Source organism: Pristiophorus japonicus, chromosome 4 (genome assembly GCF_044704955.1).
Source record: "Pristiophorus japonicus isolate sPriJap1 chromosome 4, sPriJap1.hap1, whole genome shotgun sequence".
In the NCBI taxonomy this organism is placed as follows: domain Eukaryota; kingdom Metazoa; phylum Chordata; class Chondrichthyes; family Pristiophoridae; genus Pristiophorus; species Pristiophorus japonicus.
In genome coordinates, this window is record NC_091980.1 from 186199691 (window position 1) to 186219827 (window position 20137).

At 42.6% G+C, this 20137-nt stretch overlaps 1 protein-coding gene across 7 annotated transcripts in view; it reads right to left on the reverse strand.

The window, feature by feature from the left end:
- Positions 1 to 846: 846 nt before the first annotated feature.
- Positions 847 to 20137, reverse strand: part of actn1 (actinin, alpha 1) — a 208944-nt gene continuing 189653 nt past the window's right edge. For 2 of the 7 annotated variants that reach the window (XM_070878915.1, XM_070878914.1), the window contains exons 15-22: positions 18181 to 18363; positions 16231 to 16365; positions 15181 to 15360; positions 13539 to 13685; positions 8997 to 9077; positions 8542 to 8607; positions 2816 to 2974; positions 847 to 1378 (exon numbers count right to left, since the gene is read on the reverse strand). In XM_070878915.1, the coding sequence (XP_070735016.1) occupies positions 1220 to 1378; positions 2816 to 2974; positions 8542 to 8607; positions 8997 to 9077; positions 13539 to 13685; positions 15181 to 15360; positions 16231 to 16365; positions 18181 to 18363 (1110 nt within the window). In that variant the 3' untranslated portion in view covers positions 847 to 1219. The remainder of the gene's footprint in view (positions 1379 to 2815; positions 2975 to 8541; positions 8608 to 8996; positions 9078 to 13538; positions 13686 to 15180; positions 15361 to 16230; positions 16366 to 18180; positions 18364 to 20137) is intronic. The other 5 variants (XM_070878920.1, XM_070878918.1, XM_070878917.1 and 2 more) reach the window with 3 other exon arrangements.

Genomic DNA, 20137 nt, shown 5'->3' on the forward strand with positions numbered 1-20137 from the left:
ATTTGTGCTTCTGGTGAAAAAGTTACAAGAGCTGGGGGAGAAAATAAAACATAATTTGCAGAAACTGTCTCTTTTTTTCCAAGAAAAAAGGATTGCAACTTGGGAAAGTTGTTCTTTTTTCCAAGAAAAAAGGATTGCAACTTGGGAAAGTTGTTCTTTTTTTGCATACAATGTTACACAGGCACATAAAAAATTATGAAAGTTTGTGCTTTTGCGTACGATTCAAAAGTAACCAATATGAAACATCCATCTCATCTCCCCCTCATCTATATTATTCCAGTCTTCAGTAATCACAAAGCAGGGATGTCAAAGTTTTTTGTTTCTATGGGCCATACTGAGGAAGGGGAGCCACATATCCATTTTAAATCAAGATTCCCATTAATTTGTTCAGCTAATTTATTTATATATCTCAAGCTGCTGATATTAACAGACCTTGGTGTTCTAATTATTCCAATGAGGCAGCAGCACAAAGAACAGATCCGTGTAAATCTCTGGGCCTGCAAAATTCAAACAGGACCAACCAGCGAATTAGACTGGGTTGCCGTTGTTTCGAGGGCTGGATTGCCAGGGCTTGGGGATGGTAAGGGGCACAGGTAGTCCACAGGGCGCAGGTTGGATATCCCTGGCACAAAGCACAAGGGTGAGAAACTCCTCAAACCACAGCTGAAAGTCGCTGCTGCAATCTTATTGCTGTCTTTTTCCACTTGAATATTTTAACTACAACATTTGAAACCGCACATCTAATGCGTATATTGAGAAAAAAACCCAACTTAAATATCAAAACAATGGCACCCGTCACATACAAGGCAGGGTGATTTAAAAAAAAAAGTCTGAAAATATTTAACATATTTATAAAATAAATCCTTTATTATGCGGTGTAATGAGTGAACTTGCTCAATTTTGTGCAACAGTGAGTTACAATGTGGCCTGTTTTCATATACATAAAATGTGTACGTTAGTAGAAAATCATGGAATGCAACATTGTGCTTAACTACAGATATCACAACAAAAGTAAATGGTGCATTTTGATTCTTGTTTTTGGAACGTTTTGAGAAAAATACCTATTTCTATAATAAAATATGTTTTGAAGTCGCCTGAAGAAAAAAATATTTCTTCTGTAAACTGCACTTGCCAGCTCAAAGCAGACATTCCGCAATTTCTTTAGTTTAAAGCCAAATAGAGGTGAGCAGACACTGGTTTGCATACAAAAGATGCAGAGTTAGAGGTCACTTTCGCCGTAGAGCGCTGTGGAGAAGGACATGTAGTCCAGGGAGCCAGGAATGCCATCCGGCCCAGAATAGGGAGCCATTCTTGCGATGCAGTATTCCGCCTGGTCTGGGGGTAACTCACGACGCAGTTCTTCAGCTGTGATGTAGTTCTGCAAAATGGAGGAAAATAGGTGTTTTTAAATCAGAGCAGTTTCCCCACTCCAGGGACTGGAGCACACAAATCTAGGCTAACAGTTCTGAAGAAGTGCTGCACTGTCGGAGATGCTGTCTTTCAGATGAGACATTAAACCAAGGCTCCGTCTGCTCTCAGGTGGACGTAAAAGATCCCTTGACATTCTTTCCAAGAGCAGGGGAGTTATCCCCGGTGTCCTGGCTAATATTTATCCCTCAATCAACATAACAAAAACAGATTATCTGGTCATTATCACACTGCCGTTTGTGGGAGCTTGCTGTGTGCAAATTGGCAGCCGTGTTTCCCACATTACAACAGTGACAAAGTACTTAAAGTAAAACGTTTGCGACGTCCAGTGGTTGTGAAAGGCGCTATATAAATACAAGTAGGTCTTTTTTTTTTCTTAGTTAAAATGTAAACTGGGGTTTCCCCAGTCTCAAACAGTTCTATTAAAAGTTACAATGCTCCAATGTTAAATTTAGTACAAATTCAAAGTGGACTTCACTGTTAATTGCACAGTTCTCATCCTTTTCTTTTTAAAAAAAAAACAAACTTCGAAAGAGTAAGGGTGAAATTGCATATGGGTGGGGCATTCAACAGGGAGAAATCGTATTTGTCAACCATTATATGACATGCCCAATATTCAGTTCCATTGAAATGAATGGAACTGAATATTGGACAGGGAGTGTATAACAGGCACTGAATGTGAAAACGCCCGTTATGTGTCCCTGCCCATTGTCACCCGTTAAATATTTCAGTCTGTAGAAAATACAATATATCCAAGTGGAAAACTTTAACACCGCCCCCATCCATCCGCCTGACAAAGTGGCAGTCTCACTTTGCAGGGCACAGGCCAACGATATAAATGTCGACTGATGCTTATGGGTCAGCTGTGTCTCAGTGGGTAGCACACTCGCCTGTGAGTCAGAAGGTTGTGGGCTCAACTTGCACTCCAGGGACTTGAGCACATAAATCTAGGTTGACACTCCAGGGCAGTGCTGAGAGAGAGAGTGCTGCATTGTCGGAGGTGCCATCTTTTCAGATGAGACGTTAAACCGAGGCCCCGTCTGCTCACTCGGGTTGATTGAAATAATGCCATGGGAATTTTTTACAAGAGGAGCAGGTGAGTTAACCCCGGTGCCCTGGCCAATATTAATCCCTCAATCTACATAACAAAACAGATCTGGTTATTATCACATACCCATTCGTGGGAGCTTGCTGTGCGCAAACTGGCTACCATGTTTCCGCATTGCCGTATTACAACAGTGACTATACTCCAAAAATATTTAATTGGCTGTAAAGCGCTTTGAGACATCCGATGGTCGTGAAAGGCACGATATAAATACAAGTCTTTTTTTCTTCTTGGTGAAGAGATGAACGACATCAAATGAACTGAATAGAAGTCAGGACTGACCTTATCACCAGCTAGAACTTTAAACGAGGCCATGACCTGGTCAGCAGTGTCTGTGTCTGTGGTTTCCCGAGACATGAAGTCCAGGAAGGCCTGGAATGTTACCACAGTCATGTTGTTGGGGTCAACGATGTTCATGATGCGTCCAAACTCTGCTTCACTCTGAAATCACCAACCACAGCAATTGTACTGAAGGCTCCACAGAGTCAAAGAGCGCGCACATTCCCACATTACTGCCCATGTTCGGTCTGATCAAGCTCAACGTGTACACCTGCATCACTAATTTGCAGCAGCTAAACGTCATGCTCAACTCGAGATTGATGATCGACAGGTGGTGACTTGGTATAGTCAAGGTTAGGCAAATGCAAATCAGGCTTCTATACGTCAGAAGCTCTTGTGAAAGTGTTAGCTCCCGAGTCAGAGAATTGAGAGTTGAAGGTCCAGTCCAGGACTTGTGCACATAATCAAGGGAGACACTTTGGTGCAGTAATGAAGGAGTGCTGCGTTCTTGCGCACACCAACTTTTGCAGGGAATTTAAAACCAAGGCCCTATCTGGTGTCCAGATGGATGTAAAAGATCCCACTGCATTTTTACCACCCCCTCCCACCCCATCCCGCAAAATAACCAGTGATTTCTCCTGGCTTTCTGCCCAACATTCATCCCTCAAGGCCTCACTAAACCACCGGAATAAATAAACTGGCCATTTAGCTCATTACTACTGACTCCCACTTTTGCCGACATTTCAAAAAAAGGGAATTAGTTGGCTGTGACTTTTTTGGGATGTACTGAGAATGTGAAATGTACTAATATAATTTCACGTTAATTCTTTTGTTCTTCCCAATCATGTTATACAGAACTCTAGATTCAAGCAGAAATAAATTCTTATTCAGGCCTCAATTAACTTGGCATTTGACATCCAGCAATTCAGGGTTTTTAAGGGGATTCTTAAAGTGGGGGGGGGGGGGGGAGGAGAGGGGGTAGGGAAAGGGGTTTTGGGAGAGAATTCCAGAGCACAAGACTGAGGCAGCTGATGGCACAGCTGGCAAAAGTCTGACAAAGAGGGGGATTCACAGGAGGCTGAATTCAGAGGAATGGAGCAGTTTGTCATGAGGGTTTATAGGGCTGGAGGAGGTCACAGATAGGGAAGGCGAGGCCATGGAGCGAGGGAAGGGCCAGGCCATGGGGGAATTCAAATCTAAGGATGAGAATTTTAATTTTGAGACATCAGTGAACCGGGAATCAATGTAGGTCAGCAAGGTCGGAGGCGAGTACGAGACATCGAACTGGCAGCTGAGTTTTGGATGAACTGAAGTTTTTGGAAGCTGCAGTAAGAAACCAGCCAGGTGAACATTATCGAGTCTGACAAATATGACCTGGGAGTGGAGGCGTGTGGTGTCATAGAGGAAGTAGGGAGCTTTAATGATGAACAGAATATGGAGTTGGAAATTCAGCTGCAAGTCAAATAGGACACTGACGTTGCAAACTGTTTTGTTCAACCGCAGACATTGGCAGGAAGGGGGAATGGAGTCTGTGGTGTGGGCACAGAGTTTCCAATGGGAGCCAAGGACAATCTTGCCAGTGTTGAACTGAAGACAGTTACAGCTCATCCAAGACTGGATGTTGGACAAGCCAACTGATTATTAACAGAGGCAGAGAGCGATTGAGAGAGGCAGTAAGGGTTTGAGAAAGGTGGTGGACTGTCCTAAGTGGAGGAAGAGCATCCGGGAGGGCGCTGAGCACCTCGAGCCTTGTCGCCGAGAGCGTGCAGAAACCAAACACAGATAGCGGAACGAACGTGCGGCAAACCGGACTCCCCAACCACCCATTCCTTCAACCACTGTTTGTCCCACCTGTGACAGAGACTGTAATTCCCATATTGGACTGCTCAGTCACCAAACAACTCGCTTTTAGAGTGGAAGCAAGTCTTTCTCGATTTCGAGGGACTGCCTATGATGATGATGATGATGATGATGATGGAGAGGTAGAACTGAGTGTCATCAGCATACATGTGGAAGCTGACCCTATGTCCATCAATGATGTCGTCAAGAGGCAGCATTTAGATGAGGAAGAGGAGGGGACCAAGGATTGATCCTTGCATGAACTCCAGATGAGAGAGTGCAGGGCAGGAAGAAAAGTCAGTGATTCAGATAGACTGGCTGTAATCGGACAGGTAAAAATGGAAACAAGCTAGGCCAGTCCCTTGCAGAGGCTTTGGGGGAGGGTGGTGTGAGCAACTGTGTCGAAGGTTGCTGATGTATAAAATCTTATTTACAGAGCTACAGGACTCTTGTGTATATTGTTAAAAAAAAATGTGAGCTAAACAGCACTGCCCTCCCTTTAGCAGCATACATCGGACACTGGCAAATCTGCAAAGTGGGAATGGAGAAATTCAAACCTGCATACCACCACTCTGGCAGGACTGGAACTCAACCCGTTGGCATCAAAGTGCACCATGAACCGGTTACGCCCCAAGTTAAGGGGCAAATGGCACTAACTCCATCTTCAACAAATGTATCCAAACCTCTCTCTGCAGCCCTGGTCTATTCAGGGTTTGACCACACTGAACACATTATTAACTGATCAGTAGTATCAGCAGTTTATTCAAATATCTCTGGCTGGAATCCCACCAATTTTTTTTCCCATTTCACTCCTGGCCCGAAGGTGTTGACTCACCGTTTGGGTAAAGTTCCACAGGTGCTCGTCACCCTCGAATGCTGGCAATTATTCAGATATGTGCCAAGGCACCAAGTGTCAGCAGTGTATTCTACCTCAGGGGAAGTGCAATTGCAGCTCATATGGAGTTCACACAGTGATCAGGACAGGAGTCCTAGCTGATTGGCCCCTTCCTGACCCAGGGTGCTGAGGTTGGTTGTAGGCCCCTATCGTCATCCTGGCTGACATCAGCAGAGATTGGGGATCAAAGCTGGAACCTGCCCGAACTGTACAGATCAGCTGTACCTCAACCTGCTCAGCCAAGGCAGCAGAATTTGATATGAGAAGAGAGATGATCTGGGTCATATTTATACCAGTTCACATTGGGTGTGCCCCGAATAGAGAGCACGGTGGCTGCAGAAAGTGGTTTGTCTGCATCATTTCGTTTTCAGGGACTGTTACTGATTTGTTTAAACTTGGCTAGTTAAAGCTATTGGAAGGCAAGGCACACATTAGTTACAAGGCACAGCATTAACATTCCTTACCTTTTGGGTGAAGGTATAGGTTTATTAACTAAAAAGCTGCTGGGTGGTTAGCTGTGGCCTCTGGCTCTATAGATTTGTTCTTTATCTTTGTCTCCAAAACAAGTTGTGGCCAACAGTATGAAATAAAAGGGGAAAGGAAACTCTGGGTGGGTGCTATGAGAATTATATATTTTTAAAGTTCCATCTGATTTGTCTGGGTTTGACTTGAACCCAGGTCTCCGAGGTGAAAGTGCAGTTTGCCAACCAGCTACACCATGCAGTCCCCCCCCTCTGTGTATTAACAATTAATTTATTAAATAAGCCCATGTTTTATGCAGTCATGAATTCCCTCCAGTTAATGTCCTGTAAACAGATGTTTTTTTGCAAATAATTGTTCAACCCCATCCCCTCTCGCCCCAAACCCCCTCCCTACCCAAACTTATGACACACCTTTGTCCCTGGTACTGAGCTCTGGAGAGTTCCCTTCTCTCTAAGTATTTCACCTCTCCACCCATTGGGTGGAGAATAAATTACACTGTAACAAGATACTTTTTATTGTTCTGCCTATTTTGAAAGCATTTCTCTCTGTATAAATATAGAGAGGCAACCATTGCACCCAGCTCCATTTTTCTCAGATGTGATACCTCCATTATAAAAGTTATCTTTTGCAAATGAACTATTTAAACAATCCTGTGCTCTATTCTGCCCTTCCCTGCCTCACCCATAAACACCATCAGCTGCAATATTAAAAGCAAGGTCTTGCAATAACCTGCAGCTCTAAATGCTGGCTGGGAGACTGGGTTCAATAAGTAAACTATCAAACTTCCCCATTGTTTAAATAGCGTGCAGTTCCCTTCAACAGCTCACCACAATAAGCAATGTACTACAGCTACTTTCAATTATAGGGTAAATTTGACAAGACTTTGAGAATATTAGAAGCACTGCAAATCAGGAGAAGGGGCCTCCATACCCACTCCTCCATTGAGCAAGGCACTGTGGCAGGAGCCTCCATTGCAAAAGTACTCTCAGGTCCCAACAATTGTTTTGAAATCATTCCATTTACAAGACACAGATTCACTGGAGAGAATTCATGAATGTAGAGAGGTCATTTAGTAAATTGTTAAAAAGAGTAGAGAGAGTGGGGGAATGGATGGTGCATTCAGTTGGCACGCTGTCCTTACACCTTGACAACCTGAATTAAAATCAAATCCAGACCAATGAGTCTGCAGAGTTAGCAGAAATGGGCAGTGGTCTAAACACCCTTTTTTCATATTACAGGTTCAACACACTTCATAGAATCATACAGTACAGAAGGAGGCCCTTCGTCTCTTCATGTTTGTACTGGCTCCTCGAAAGAGCTACACAATTAGTCTCAACTCCCCTGCTTTTTCCCCATGGCCTTGCAAATTTCTCCTTTTCAAGTATATATCTAATTCCCTTTAGAAAGTTACCACTGAATCTGCTCCCAACGCCCTTTCAGGCAATGCATTCCAGATCATAACTCTCTGCGTAAAAAAATCTCATTTCCCCCCCTGGATTGTTTGGCAATTATCTTAAATTGTGGAAGACAATGAGGACACCAACAACATGTAAGCTATTTTGCTTTGTTCAATTAAAAACAAATATTGTTTCACTATGATATCTATTTTTATCTGAGAATCTAATGTCTTTTTGTAATGGTTACATTTATTCTAGTTTACTTTTTCAATCTCCAGTTCCTGAGGTTCTGAACATCTTCTCAATGATAAAACAAAGGAACACAAAAACTGTACTGAACATTTGAACTTTACAGACGGTATAATTTTGTGTAGATTGCTTTATCCAAAAGCTGCAATGCCCGGCAATTGCCCCATGTTGATAGTATCACAAGGAACAGGAGCAAGCCATTCAGCGCCTCAGGCCTGCTCTGCCATTCAATTAGATCATGGCTCATTTCCACCTCAACTCCATTATCCCATAATCCCTGGATCCCTTACCTAACTAAAATATATCGCTCTTAGTCTTGAAAACTCCAATTGTCTTGGAATCCATAGTCTTTTGGTGGCAAGAGAGTTCCAAATTTACACTACCCTTTGTTTACATGTTACATGACTCACGCTGAAGAAACTAGTCATTATAAAGTCTATCTTGCAGCCTCCATTATGAAGGTCTTGAGATTTTCACAGAGGAGGAGTGTATCTACTCCTGCCACGACCTCCATGCTGCACTATGTCTTTGCAGTTTGCAGAAATCCAGGGGCAACCCACTGAATTAGTCAGAGCATGTTAACCAGTCATTCTTCTAAAGTGAAATACCTGAATGTCTGGACAGATTCATCCACAATTTTTCAACAAAAGTACTGTGGGGCATTGCAGCTTTAGCTCAATGTTTCAATGGTCTTAAATAAGACTTTGAAGGAGGATACCCAAGAATTCAGTATCTGGATAAAGCAAATCACTAAACTGCACACAGGTTGTTCTACAACGAACACCATGGATCGCTTACATTCATCACCCGGCTTCAGAACCAGGTGCTAATAAATTGAAAATAGAAGGAATGGGAAGTCACCATACCAGATTGTAACCCATGGAGATAAGGCAAGCTTTGAAATCATCACTGTCCATCATTCCAGTCCTCTTCTACAGAGAGAGGAGGAAGGAGACACCAACAGGACAAAAACAGAGTGAAGGGTAATCACAACAAGAGAAGAATGAGACAGCAAAGTGCAGGACAAGCCAAATGGAAATATGTATCAACAATGAATCAAAGTGGAAAAATAAAAACACAAGATGTGATCAAAATAGATGAGAAGCAGATAGAATGGTTCAAAGACAGGTTCAAAGGTCACAAGCAGGATTCATGGAGAAGATCGTCAGTTGAATAGGAAGACAAATTACAAAAGAGAATCCATCACAAACACAGAGACGGTAGATCAAGACAGAAAAAAAAAAGAGAAAAAAAAACACAAGTTTAGTTAATTCAACATACAGGATTGGAGTAGTTCACATTATACACTAGCAGTCAATACCTGTGCGTCATTTCCAATATCGTACCCCAAGCTGATGAGGCAGGCTTTGAACTCCTCTGTTCCAAGGGTGCCAGAATGATCCTGTGTTAGGCAATGCCACGTGGTACGCCATGCATGGTGATGGAGGCAGCAGTTGTTGGGTGATGGCAAGGGTGGGGAAGAGTGAATAGTTGGAAGGTGTACATGCAAAGGGAACATGGGAGAAGGAAGTAGGTCATGCAAGTAGAAAGAGGAAAACAAAGTGCACAAAATTAGACATCGCAACGGTTCAAACATCATGGTTCCAAATGATATCGCTTCATTTCCAGACCACTAGAAAGTTGAACTCCTCAGTGGCTTGTCTGACAGGGACCAAAACTAACAATACATTCCCTCCTAATCACAAAAGGTAATCTTCAGAGAGGTTCATGCTTTCAGTCAAGAGTTAAGAAGGAACAAATATATACCAATAGTTAACGCTTCAAATCCTGAGAAAATTAAAAGGGAGGATTTTCACTATTATAAAGGAGAACAAACTGATGCCATCTCCAGGTAACCAATGATTTCGACATCCTAGATCCTTTGTGGAATGATCCGATGGTGATTCAGCAGAATTCAGTGTTGTACTTTTGTTATCGGGTTTGCTTCCTGAAGCGATCTCAGTACAAGCTGCCCAGGCTGGGGGGAAGTGGGGTGGAATAGAGAAGAAAACACAATGGAGCAGTTCGACTGGCCATGATGCACCTTTCGTTGCTCATCTACATTTAAAAAAAATGTGTTCATGGAATGCGGGCATTGCTGGCAAGGCCAGAATTTATTGTCCATCCCTAATTGCCCTCGAGAAAGGCAGTTAAGAGTCAACCACATTGCTGTGGGTCTGGAGTCACATACAGGCCAGACCGGGCAAGGACGGCCGGATGATATTAATGAACCAGATGGGTTTTTAATGACAATCCTGTAGTTTCATGGTCCCTATTATAGAATCATAGAATGGATAAAGCACAGAAGGAGGCCATCATCAATACTAGCTTTTTATTTCCGATTTATTTAATTAACTGAATTTAAATTCCCCAGCTGCCGTGGTGGGATTTGAACTTGTGTCTCTGGATCATTAGTCCAGGCCTCTGGATTACTAGTCCAGTAACACAACCACTATACTACCGTACCTGGTAATCCTCCTGCCTAATTCATGGAGTATCAAAAAGGTACAGTTGGGAGGTCCGTGGCCCGTTTTCCTTTCACAATGTTAATTGTGGGAGGGCTATGACTTTAAATAATTGTGTGTTTTTTTTTTATATAAAAGGCAAAGGAAGAGAAAGAAAATGGAAAATTAAAAAAAATTGTTAAGACATTTTTGAAACCCCCACCCTATGGGACATCTCGATTCTGACTGTCCAGAGCCTCAGATTGATCCAGAAAATTCGTCTTTTTAAGACACCAAGTAAAAATTGTCTAATTAACTCGAGTCTCCCCCTCACTCCATATCCCTCTTATATTTAAAAAAAACCTTAATGTTCAGCCCCATCAGTCTCGTGTCAAACCCGTGACATTAGATGGAAGAGCTTGTTTTATTATTCAGAAGTACCTTAAAACAAAAGATATCAATACAATTTCACAGTAGAATTGAAAAAGCTACACATCCAGGAGCAAATGCATCCTTTAATGCAGTGACACGCACAGTGCTCGGGGTAAGGATATGCAGTGACAGCAGTGCAGTGACAGAAGGCAGGTGCAGTCAGAGTTACAAAGTAAAACATATTCAATTCCTCTAAACCAGGTGTTCAAATATCAAAAATATATTCATTAATTAAATACGTCATTCTATTTTTTGCAACTTGCAACATTTAAACAGGCCTTTTATTGGCACTATGATAATTGCACTATATTGTTAATATACAATAGAAAATTAAGCACCTCACACAGAAACCAAATCTTAATATTCTAGATAATTTATGTAGCAACTGTAATGGTTCTCAGAGGGTTAACACTTATTGTATAATACCAGAGTTGATTGCACTTTTAAGAAATAATCCAGCAGTAGAAATACATTAACTAACTTTGACAAGAAGTATTGCACAACCATTGTAGAATGTATTTAATTTTTTTAAATGATACACGTGCCTTTATTTTCTCCTCAGGCCATGCACCACCTGCACACCTCCTCCCTGGTATCTGCCAAAGCTGTTCTGACCCAGTTGCTAAGGAGGACAGCCAGCGATGACTTTCCCGCTCTTCCAGGCTCGGAGTGCCCGAGTTCAGCAATGCAATAGCATTGGGAATTCCAACCTGCATTTCCCCAGTAGTGTGGCTATTCAACTCTCGGACACTCTACGTTGACAGTGTCAAATTGGAAGTTGGTCAAGGACAGATTTCCCTAAATCTCACATGGGTTGGGTTAGCTAATGAGTTCCTTCTTAAGCACGCAAGTGTGTTCGGCTGACATGAAACAGAGAATTTGGCCAGGCAGAATCAAGAGCATGAACCGGAGGGGATTAGTGTACCACATGAATTCACCAATAGTGTGCTGTGGAATGGTAGGACGAGGGTTTTAGTTTACGATCCATTACACGGCAAGTTTCCAGACTTTGAAGAAACTGAAAGTTGAGGGGGAATTGAATGCTGACTGTGCTGGTGGTGTGTGATGCCGAAGGGGGAAACAAGTAAACAAAAGATATTGAAGTCTGCACAACTTTTGTTCTTAATCTAATTGGAACCTGAATTCATTCACTGTATATAAAAAAAAAAGCAGCACGAGTCAAGTTTTGCTGTTGCTGGCTGTGAACCAGCACCAATCAGGCTGGTGATGCCTTAAGGAAGCAGATCACGACTCCCGGTCAACATCCAGGGGAGCAAACTGTGACAATAGCCCCGCTCTCCAAGCCCACTGTCATAAAGCTCTGATCCCTCCGTGGAGACCGGACCCGCTGTCACTCACACGTGGGAGTTAAATGAACAAACACAACCTCTGTGCAACATCAAGAGCGAAAACATTCCTTTCGGACGGAACAGGCTTGAGGGGCCGAATGGCCTACTCCTATTCCTATGTTCCTTTCGCATCCCGCCACCCTCCCCCAGAGGCATTTTCCTTTTCACAAAATACATACTTTGGTATTCAACTTCATCATTTCCCCCCCCACAATTTAATTCCAGGACGCATTAATCACTAATTCCACGTCTTTAATGGATAATGGATGTCTGACAGCACTTCAAGTTCTGATAATGTCCAACCTTAAGATTGAGGTATAAATAATCAGTCAAATACTGAGCCTGAATTAGTTTTGACCGCTATGTTAATCTACACAGGACAAAGTCTAGTTTAAAAAGGCAACTCCCTTGCCGCCTAATTTTCTGCCCTTCTCTCCTTGAAGCGCTGATTCATGCTGGCACCATGGATGCCAACAGTCCCCTATATCCCATTGAAGTGGCCATTCTTCATGTGTGAAGTTGAACTGAATGTTGGCAGGCTGTTTGACAGGGGACAGGAGGTGGGGAGTGCAGGAGAGGGGAAGGAAACAGGAGAGTGGGTTAGAGAAGGACTCCATAGCCGAGTATGATCCTGTCCTAATCAAAAGTCAACATGTACTTTTCCAGGTACTCACTAACAATCAGAAACAGAGCCCTGGCATATTTTTCCCCTTCCTGGCTCTTAGGTGCTGAAAATTACTCTGCTGTTGACGTCAGTTAATTCAGTGAAGACGGAGGTTCCAATCGGAAACCTTCCTGATGTGTGTGGCTCAGGATCACCTGGCATTTACCTACTGAGCCAGCAGGGAGCACAAAGTAATTCGTGCTTTAACAAGTTGAAATTCTGCAGGGAGAGACAATGAGACAAACAAGATAAAGTATAGGAGCTGAAGATGCATGGCACTAAAGGACTACTTTTACCTTTGGTTCCTGTCTCACAATGAGTTTTTAAACATGCACACACTATGGTTGAAAAATTTATAATTGGAAATATTTGCAGGCAAACGCTTAATGCATTTGTATGTGAATCTGCTGAAATGGAGGTGTTCCTACTGAAAGTGCATGTGTGCAGTGAGGGTTTAGCCGTTGTGACCCTATCCCATCGTTAAATAGTCTGCCAAAGCTGCTGTCTAGATTCACACATATGGAGAATGGTCTTTGGAGATGGTACTGAGGAACAACTTTTCTTTGCGATAAGCAGCATGACTTCGATCCCGTCCCCTGTACCCCACAGCATGGTACCTGTACCTTCAGGATAGAAGGGAGGAGGGGAGACATTCAAGTCAGGGTACAGCATACTGAAGAAGCATCCTTTCATTTTAACATCTTATTAATTACTTTGTGTTGTATCAAAACCAGTAATAGATCTTGAGCATTGCACACAGTTTCATTTGCCTATTGGTTAGGTCTCGAAGTTTAGGAGCAGCTAGTAACTCCAATTTAAATTTGGTTTAATTTCCGTGGGAGAGATTCTACTTTTAAAAATATCTTCTGCTTCTTGAAAGAAAATACTGTAATCAAATAACCTCCATAAAGAAAATTAAGTAAGTTTCATTGAGAAATACACACATCAACAGCAAATCAAACCTGCTTGCTTACCCTGTCAAAGTGGTTAAAGGAGGCCCGGAACTCATTCATTTGCTCCTGGCTGATGCCCTTGGCATCTCTGGTCAGGACCTGGTTCTCAATTTCATTGATTGTCCTGGCAATAGTGGTGAGCAGCTGTTCCCAGCCCACCCGGATATGCTGAAACAAAGAGAAGAACATCGATGAAATCACAACACTTGCCTAATGCATTCTCTGTCGCTTCTCCCTGCACTTCAATTTGCTGTTCATTTTGAAGGCCTTTCTCATTGTATCGCTGATCAAATCTGTACCTTGAAAACCATTAAAAATAAACTTAAAAAATTGAAAACCATTTATTCAAATTTGAACAGTTGACATATCTCCTCTATCAGCAACTTTCCCCAGGTACTAACATGGTGGGAGGGAGATAATGTAGCAGGAGTTTTCTCAGTCATTGAGACTTCCTGAAAACTCAATCGATATTGCACCTTCAACAGTTGCAAGGACAACCTCCCTCATTTCAAAACCTGCTAATGAAAGGTGACTAAAAGTAGATGCTTTCAAAATGCTAATTTTGACTTGATTGTCATTTAAGTGTTATTAACCAGTGAAATGAAAAAGAGGTGATATAACCTTAAACAGTCAGCAGGTTGAGGAAATGATGGTCTCCTCCGGCTGGTCAACTTTTAAACGTTGTGCTTTCAACTTGTGTACCATGACATTAAAGCAAACAAATTAGAGGTGAGGATTATTATTGAAATATTAATCCTAAACCTACAAAAATGGTCAGTATTGCACCACCAGAGGTGCAGCAGGGCATGAAACAACAGTGAGAGAAAGTGACCATAACTTATCTTCCCCTCTCTCCACAGCTCAAAGTTAATACACAACCAGCAAAAATATTGCAGTAAATTCAAAAGAAACTATTACTTTCGGCCTTTTCTAAACTGAGAATTTAGCCCTCTGTTTTTTTGAGATGAGTGGATGCCAGATCAAAGTCATGCTGCTTATCGCAAAGAAAAGTTGATGATCAATCATTCTGCAGTATATTTTATATGATAATTTTACTGGACAAATCTTGTGTTAAAAGATTAAGAAATTACACTGATCCATCGAAAAGGGCACGGGATATGTGTAAGTGGTGACTTGTTAAAAGTAAAGGATCAAGTGCCAGGAGGTCAGATTATTCACAAGCTGTGTGCCGTCAGTAGTTTCAGTTCCATAACCCCGACTGCTCCGATATGCACTTGGTTTACAGCATACATGCTGGCATCTTATGTCAAATGATCTGGAGTCTTGGTATGTATGATGTTCGACATTGCGGGGATAAGGGATGGCTGACCGGTGGATTGGGTCGGTGCTCCAGCCTGGGGTACAGGCTGTGATTAGAGGTCCCACTATTCACATCTATAAAGGTGCCAGGAACAACAAAGGGAGATGTGGGAAAGAGATCAGGATCGAGGAGAGGGAGGACCAGTTGAGACATTAAAAAAAAGTCCACACAGTTTCCCAAAAAGTTATCGTCAGCCAGCAGTAGGAGGTTGCAATACATGCAGCAACATTGTAAAATGGCTTCAGCACCTGAACAACGAGTGTAAACTACAAATGTTAGCGCCAAACAGGTGTACAGACACGTGGAACCCACTGCAGCACTGGGAATATAAAAGGTTCTCACCTCCATTGTGTAGTTGGTGTGCTTGTTGTCAAAGATCAGTGCCTCTTGAATGAGCTGATGGTCTCCCTCCAGCTGATCGATCTTTGGTTTGTAGTTGACGATGCTCTTCTCGTACTGTCGGAGGTGGTTTAGCTGGTCTTCCAACGTGCCATGCATCTCAATGGAAATACGGCCAATCTCCTAGAAAAGTTAACAGAAGGCAATGCCGATCAAGATTGTGCGATCAGTATCTCTGCTGCCACCGTGCATGGGCGAGGGTTGATTAACATACGCTACCTGTGACTTTACATCTATACAACAGATACAGCAACAAAGAACTGGAAAATGGTTGGAGTAGAAGTGCTACCCTTAATCTTACAACGTCTTCAAGTGTGAATGAACCCAATCAAAATTGCATAACTACAAAGAGACAGTTGGACGAGGGTACTTCACAATGGGGGAGAGACTACCATGTAACTCTGAAGGAGACATAAAGAACGTCATACACAAAATGCACGCTTTAAAAATTCTTTTTTACTGATCAAAAAGGACATAATCTAGTTTGATACTTCGGGGCAGTAGAGGAAGCGCTGCACTGTTGAAGGGGCCACCTTTGAGATGAGACGTTAAGCCGAGGACCCATCTCTCCTCTCAGGTGGACATAAAAGTTCCCATGGCACTATTCAAAGAAGAGCAGGGGAGTTTTCCCCAGTATCCTGGCCAATGCTTATCCCTCGAACAACATCACAAACTCATTGCTGTTTGTGGGACCTTGCTATATACAAATTGACTGCTGCTTTTTCTATATTACAACAGTGACTACACTTCAAGAAAAAAGTACATCATTGACTGAGATGCTTTGCGACATCCTGATGCCATAAAAGGCACTATATAAACTCAAGTTCTTTCTTTTTTTCAAAAATCTATCACTTTCCCTGTAATAGCACAGTTACTAATAACACAGCTATCACCGTCACCAATAACATAGCTATCACTGTCAGTGTAAAGCACAGGTCACCAATAATGCAGTTCTGCAATCAGCTATGCCATGTTTTTGAGAGTCTCAATTACCTCCATCTTTGTCTGTATCCAAGGACCAATGAAATTGGCTTGTATTGCAAATTGCTTCCGCAGCTTCTCATTGGACTGCTGACGAGCATTCTCCTCCATCAGAGCATGGTCCCTCTGTGGTACCAAGTGTCGAACCTAAAACCAAAATATAATCATACGTGTCACTGCACATGATATACATTCTTTTAGAAGCTCCTTAGGGATAATAAAAACAAGTAGGAGTACGAGTCTCTAGTTTTTACATTTCTCCCTTTCCATCTTCAGGTATTTTGCACTGGATGGGGGACTGGGTAGTGTAACATGGTTCTTTCACCTTCAATCTAGCCCAGTGTAGTTGGATGAAAGTTACCGTACTCTTGATTCTAATAACATTTCTCAGGTTTTATTCCTGGTCTGTACCAAGTTAGCCAATCATGGCCAGAGCAGAGCAGGGTGCTCCAATGGTTGCAGTACCCCTGAGCAAGAGAAGGAAGGGTACCCATCCTGACCTCTGTTGGGAGTGTGTGTGTATGGACCCCAGGTACAGACAGGATCAGCCTCAGATGTGATGTTCTTCGCAGTGGAACAGCCGGCTAGCATTCACCATCAGGACTCACACACACTTGAATAATGGACACTGAGCAAGGTACTGGGAGGAAACAGCTCCCCGAGAAACTGTATCCGAGCACGAAGTCGAAAGGGAGGCAGGGAGAAAGTGGAAGAATAAAATAAAACAACATTAGTATTCTATGCCTTCAAGAGGGAGCTATACCAGTTCTTGTCTGGGGCAGAGATGACATCATGTGGAAGGTAAGTGCCTTTATAGATAACACTTGGCCCATGTGATCTCCTGGACTGGTTTTGATCGCCTGAGGGTGTCGGAGAGGGATTTTCCAGAGCATTTCTTCCTTTATTGGCCCTGGGTATTTTCTCCGGGTTTTTTTTGGCTCCCAGGAGATTATATGGCTACAGGGGGTGGGGGTGTGGGAGAGGAGGGAATGTTTAGTCACGATGCTCCGTTCATCATGAGTGTGGGGCAAGTTTGATGGACCAGTCGGTCGTTTCCTGCCCGTCAATTTTGTACGTTCCTACTTAAAACAAGTTTGTGCACTCTCAGGCACCAATAGCTGGATTGTGTTCCCATTGCACAAAACTATCCATAACTGAGCAGTAATGGTTGCTAAATTAATTGGTTATTTCAGTTAATGAGGCTGTAAGGTTGACTGGTGTGGAAATTGGAAATGCCATGAGAGCAGTAGGAGGTGCAACGTTGAAGGCCTTGTTGGGGCAGAGCAGAGGGACCTTCACCCTATGTGTACCCTTCTTCACCTCCTTCAAAAAATAAAGTGAATGTGGAGCAATAAAATCCTTATGTAATTCAAACCTCATTCAAATAAATTGTGACTAACTAATCGGAGGTGGAAAATGGATTAATAAATTTTAGCACAGTTCGTTGAGAGAGTTGGCTACTGTCTCTTTCTTTTGAAGATTTGCAATGCAACAATCAGTTCCCTTCAGTAGATTACAAAAGAATGAAAAAATGCACACTCAGCTGGAAACAATCTCACCAATATTTTGTTGCCCCAGAGATTAAATTCCAAAGTTTTCAAAAGAAAAGTTTGACACAGAGCCAAAATTCAAATAAAAGCTACAACTGAGATAAACAATGTCTTTCATTCTGCACAGGAAGAATTATAGCCATATTCCGCTCAGAATGATTTCACCCTTGTGTAGGATGGATAGACAGCCAATATGTCTTGTATGATTGTGTTGGGTTTGTATCAAAACTTAACTTGGAACAAGGCTGGCAGACAGGGACAAAACAAATTATGCAAGGGGATCAACGGTTAAGGCCATCAAAAGTAGTTCTATTATGTGTGGTCAATTTAGAATTAGGGTGAGGCACTCAATCCCAACAGAGTCAAACGTGGTTGCAATCACAAGTCAGGTAAATTTAGGAAATGTTCTCACCTTTTCCCACTTGCTGTTAATATCCTGTGGGGCGATAGTTGTATAGGGGTTGATGCCCACCATGTTGACGTGGTAAGTTTGGACGATCTTTGACACCTCGTTGTGAATGCCCAGGATAGCCTGCCGTTCACGGTCTGCTTCGGGCAGAGTGGCTTTGAATTGCTCGTGAGCAGTGATCAATCCCTACAGGGGCAGGAAAGAGGCATGTAACAAAAGGTTAGTCACACTGGGTGCATAGCTTCACTGGACATGAAATGACTTCAGGCAGAGGATCATTTGTTTTCCTTAGAACTTAATCGGAACAGGAATTAATGGAAATTTGACACTGCCACCTCTAAAATTTCCCCTCCATAAATTTCTTACCTTCCAATTTTCAACTACCCACTTCTGATGGTACCGACCTATCCTGAAATACAGCTCCATGGGGACTGGTAGCCATCTAGTATCATTGCCAAATGGCCATTCATTAACAGTGAGCCTGGGGAGTGTGGCGATGGGGGATCCGCTGCAGTCCTCACTAAGTATCTATATGTACACACTTCCCAGATGTCACCGGAATGTGATTAGGAGCAGGAACCCTGGCTGATATTTCCCCTCCCAGGCCCAGAGGCTTTGCAACAACCCTGGCTGAGATCAGCTAGCTCAGCACAGACCGAATTGAACGTGGGGCTTTTCTGGTTCTCTATAGTCCAGTTCCACAGTGAGCAATATCTTTACTAGCCGAAACTTTGGGACAGTCTGCTGATTATAAAATCTGTAACTAGACTATTGGAAGTAAGCTGGCATTTTACAAGTAAAATGAGCAACTCAGCCATCAAAAGATATTTTTGTGACTTAAATATACACTACATGTGGTCTGCCACATTCTTTCCCCCAGATTTGGCATGTTAAAATCATTGGAGTTTACTAATTGTAGAGAACAATTTAACAGTCTTTTCCTAATATAGTAATATATTTTACTAACTGTTATAGTTCCAATTGCTTTCCTCGAGAAATATTTAATAGAGCATTATAGCAATTGAAGAGATTTAAACAACTTTCATTCCTCTTTTTTAAAAACAGGTGCATTTGGTGAAACTGATTCTAACATTTACCTCATGGGCTACAGTAGTGTAGTGGTTATGTTACTGGACAAGTAATCCAAAGGTCTGGACTAATGATCCAGGGAGGGTGTTCAAATTCCACACCGGCTGTTTGCAAATTTGAAATCAGTTAAAAAAGATATCTGGAACTAAAAAGCTGGTATCAGTAAAAGTGACCACTGTCAGATTGTCGTGAATCACTGGTTCACTAATGTCCTTGAGGGAAGCAAACCTGACGTCCTTACCTGGTCTGGCCTATATGTGGCTCAGTCCCACACCGACTCTTAACTGTCCTATGCAGTGGCCTAACACTCTGCACAGTTTTATCAAACCACTTTGGGCAACTAGGGTTGGGCGACACCCACATCCGGTGAATGAATTTACACTGAAATCCAACATTACACATGCTTTAAAAAATAATTCATTATTGGGATGTGGGGGTCGCTGGCAAGGCCAGCATTTATTATCCATCCCTATTTTCCCTCAAAAAAGGTGATGATGAGCCACCTTCTGGAACTGCTGCAGTCGGTGTGGTGAAGTTACTTCCACAGTGCTGTTGGGTACAGACTTCCAGGATTTTGAACCAGCGACGATGAAGCAACTGCGATATGTGTCCAAGTCGGGATGGTGTGTGACTTGGAGGGGGGACTTGGAGGTGGTGGTGTTTGATGGACCTGCTGCCCTTGTCCTTCTATCATGGGTTTTGGAGGTGCTGTCGAGGAGCACCTCCTACAATGTTCACTCAACAACACCAAGAATAGATGGGTGGCCAAGACTTTCTAAATCGTTTTACAAAATTATGGTCGATAAATGTAAAGTGAAGGTGACAACATATGCAGGAACAGGTGTGTACACACCGTCATGCAGTCTGTTGA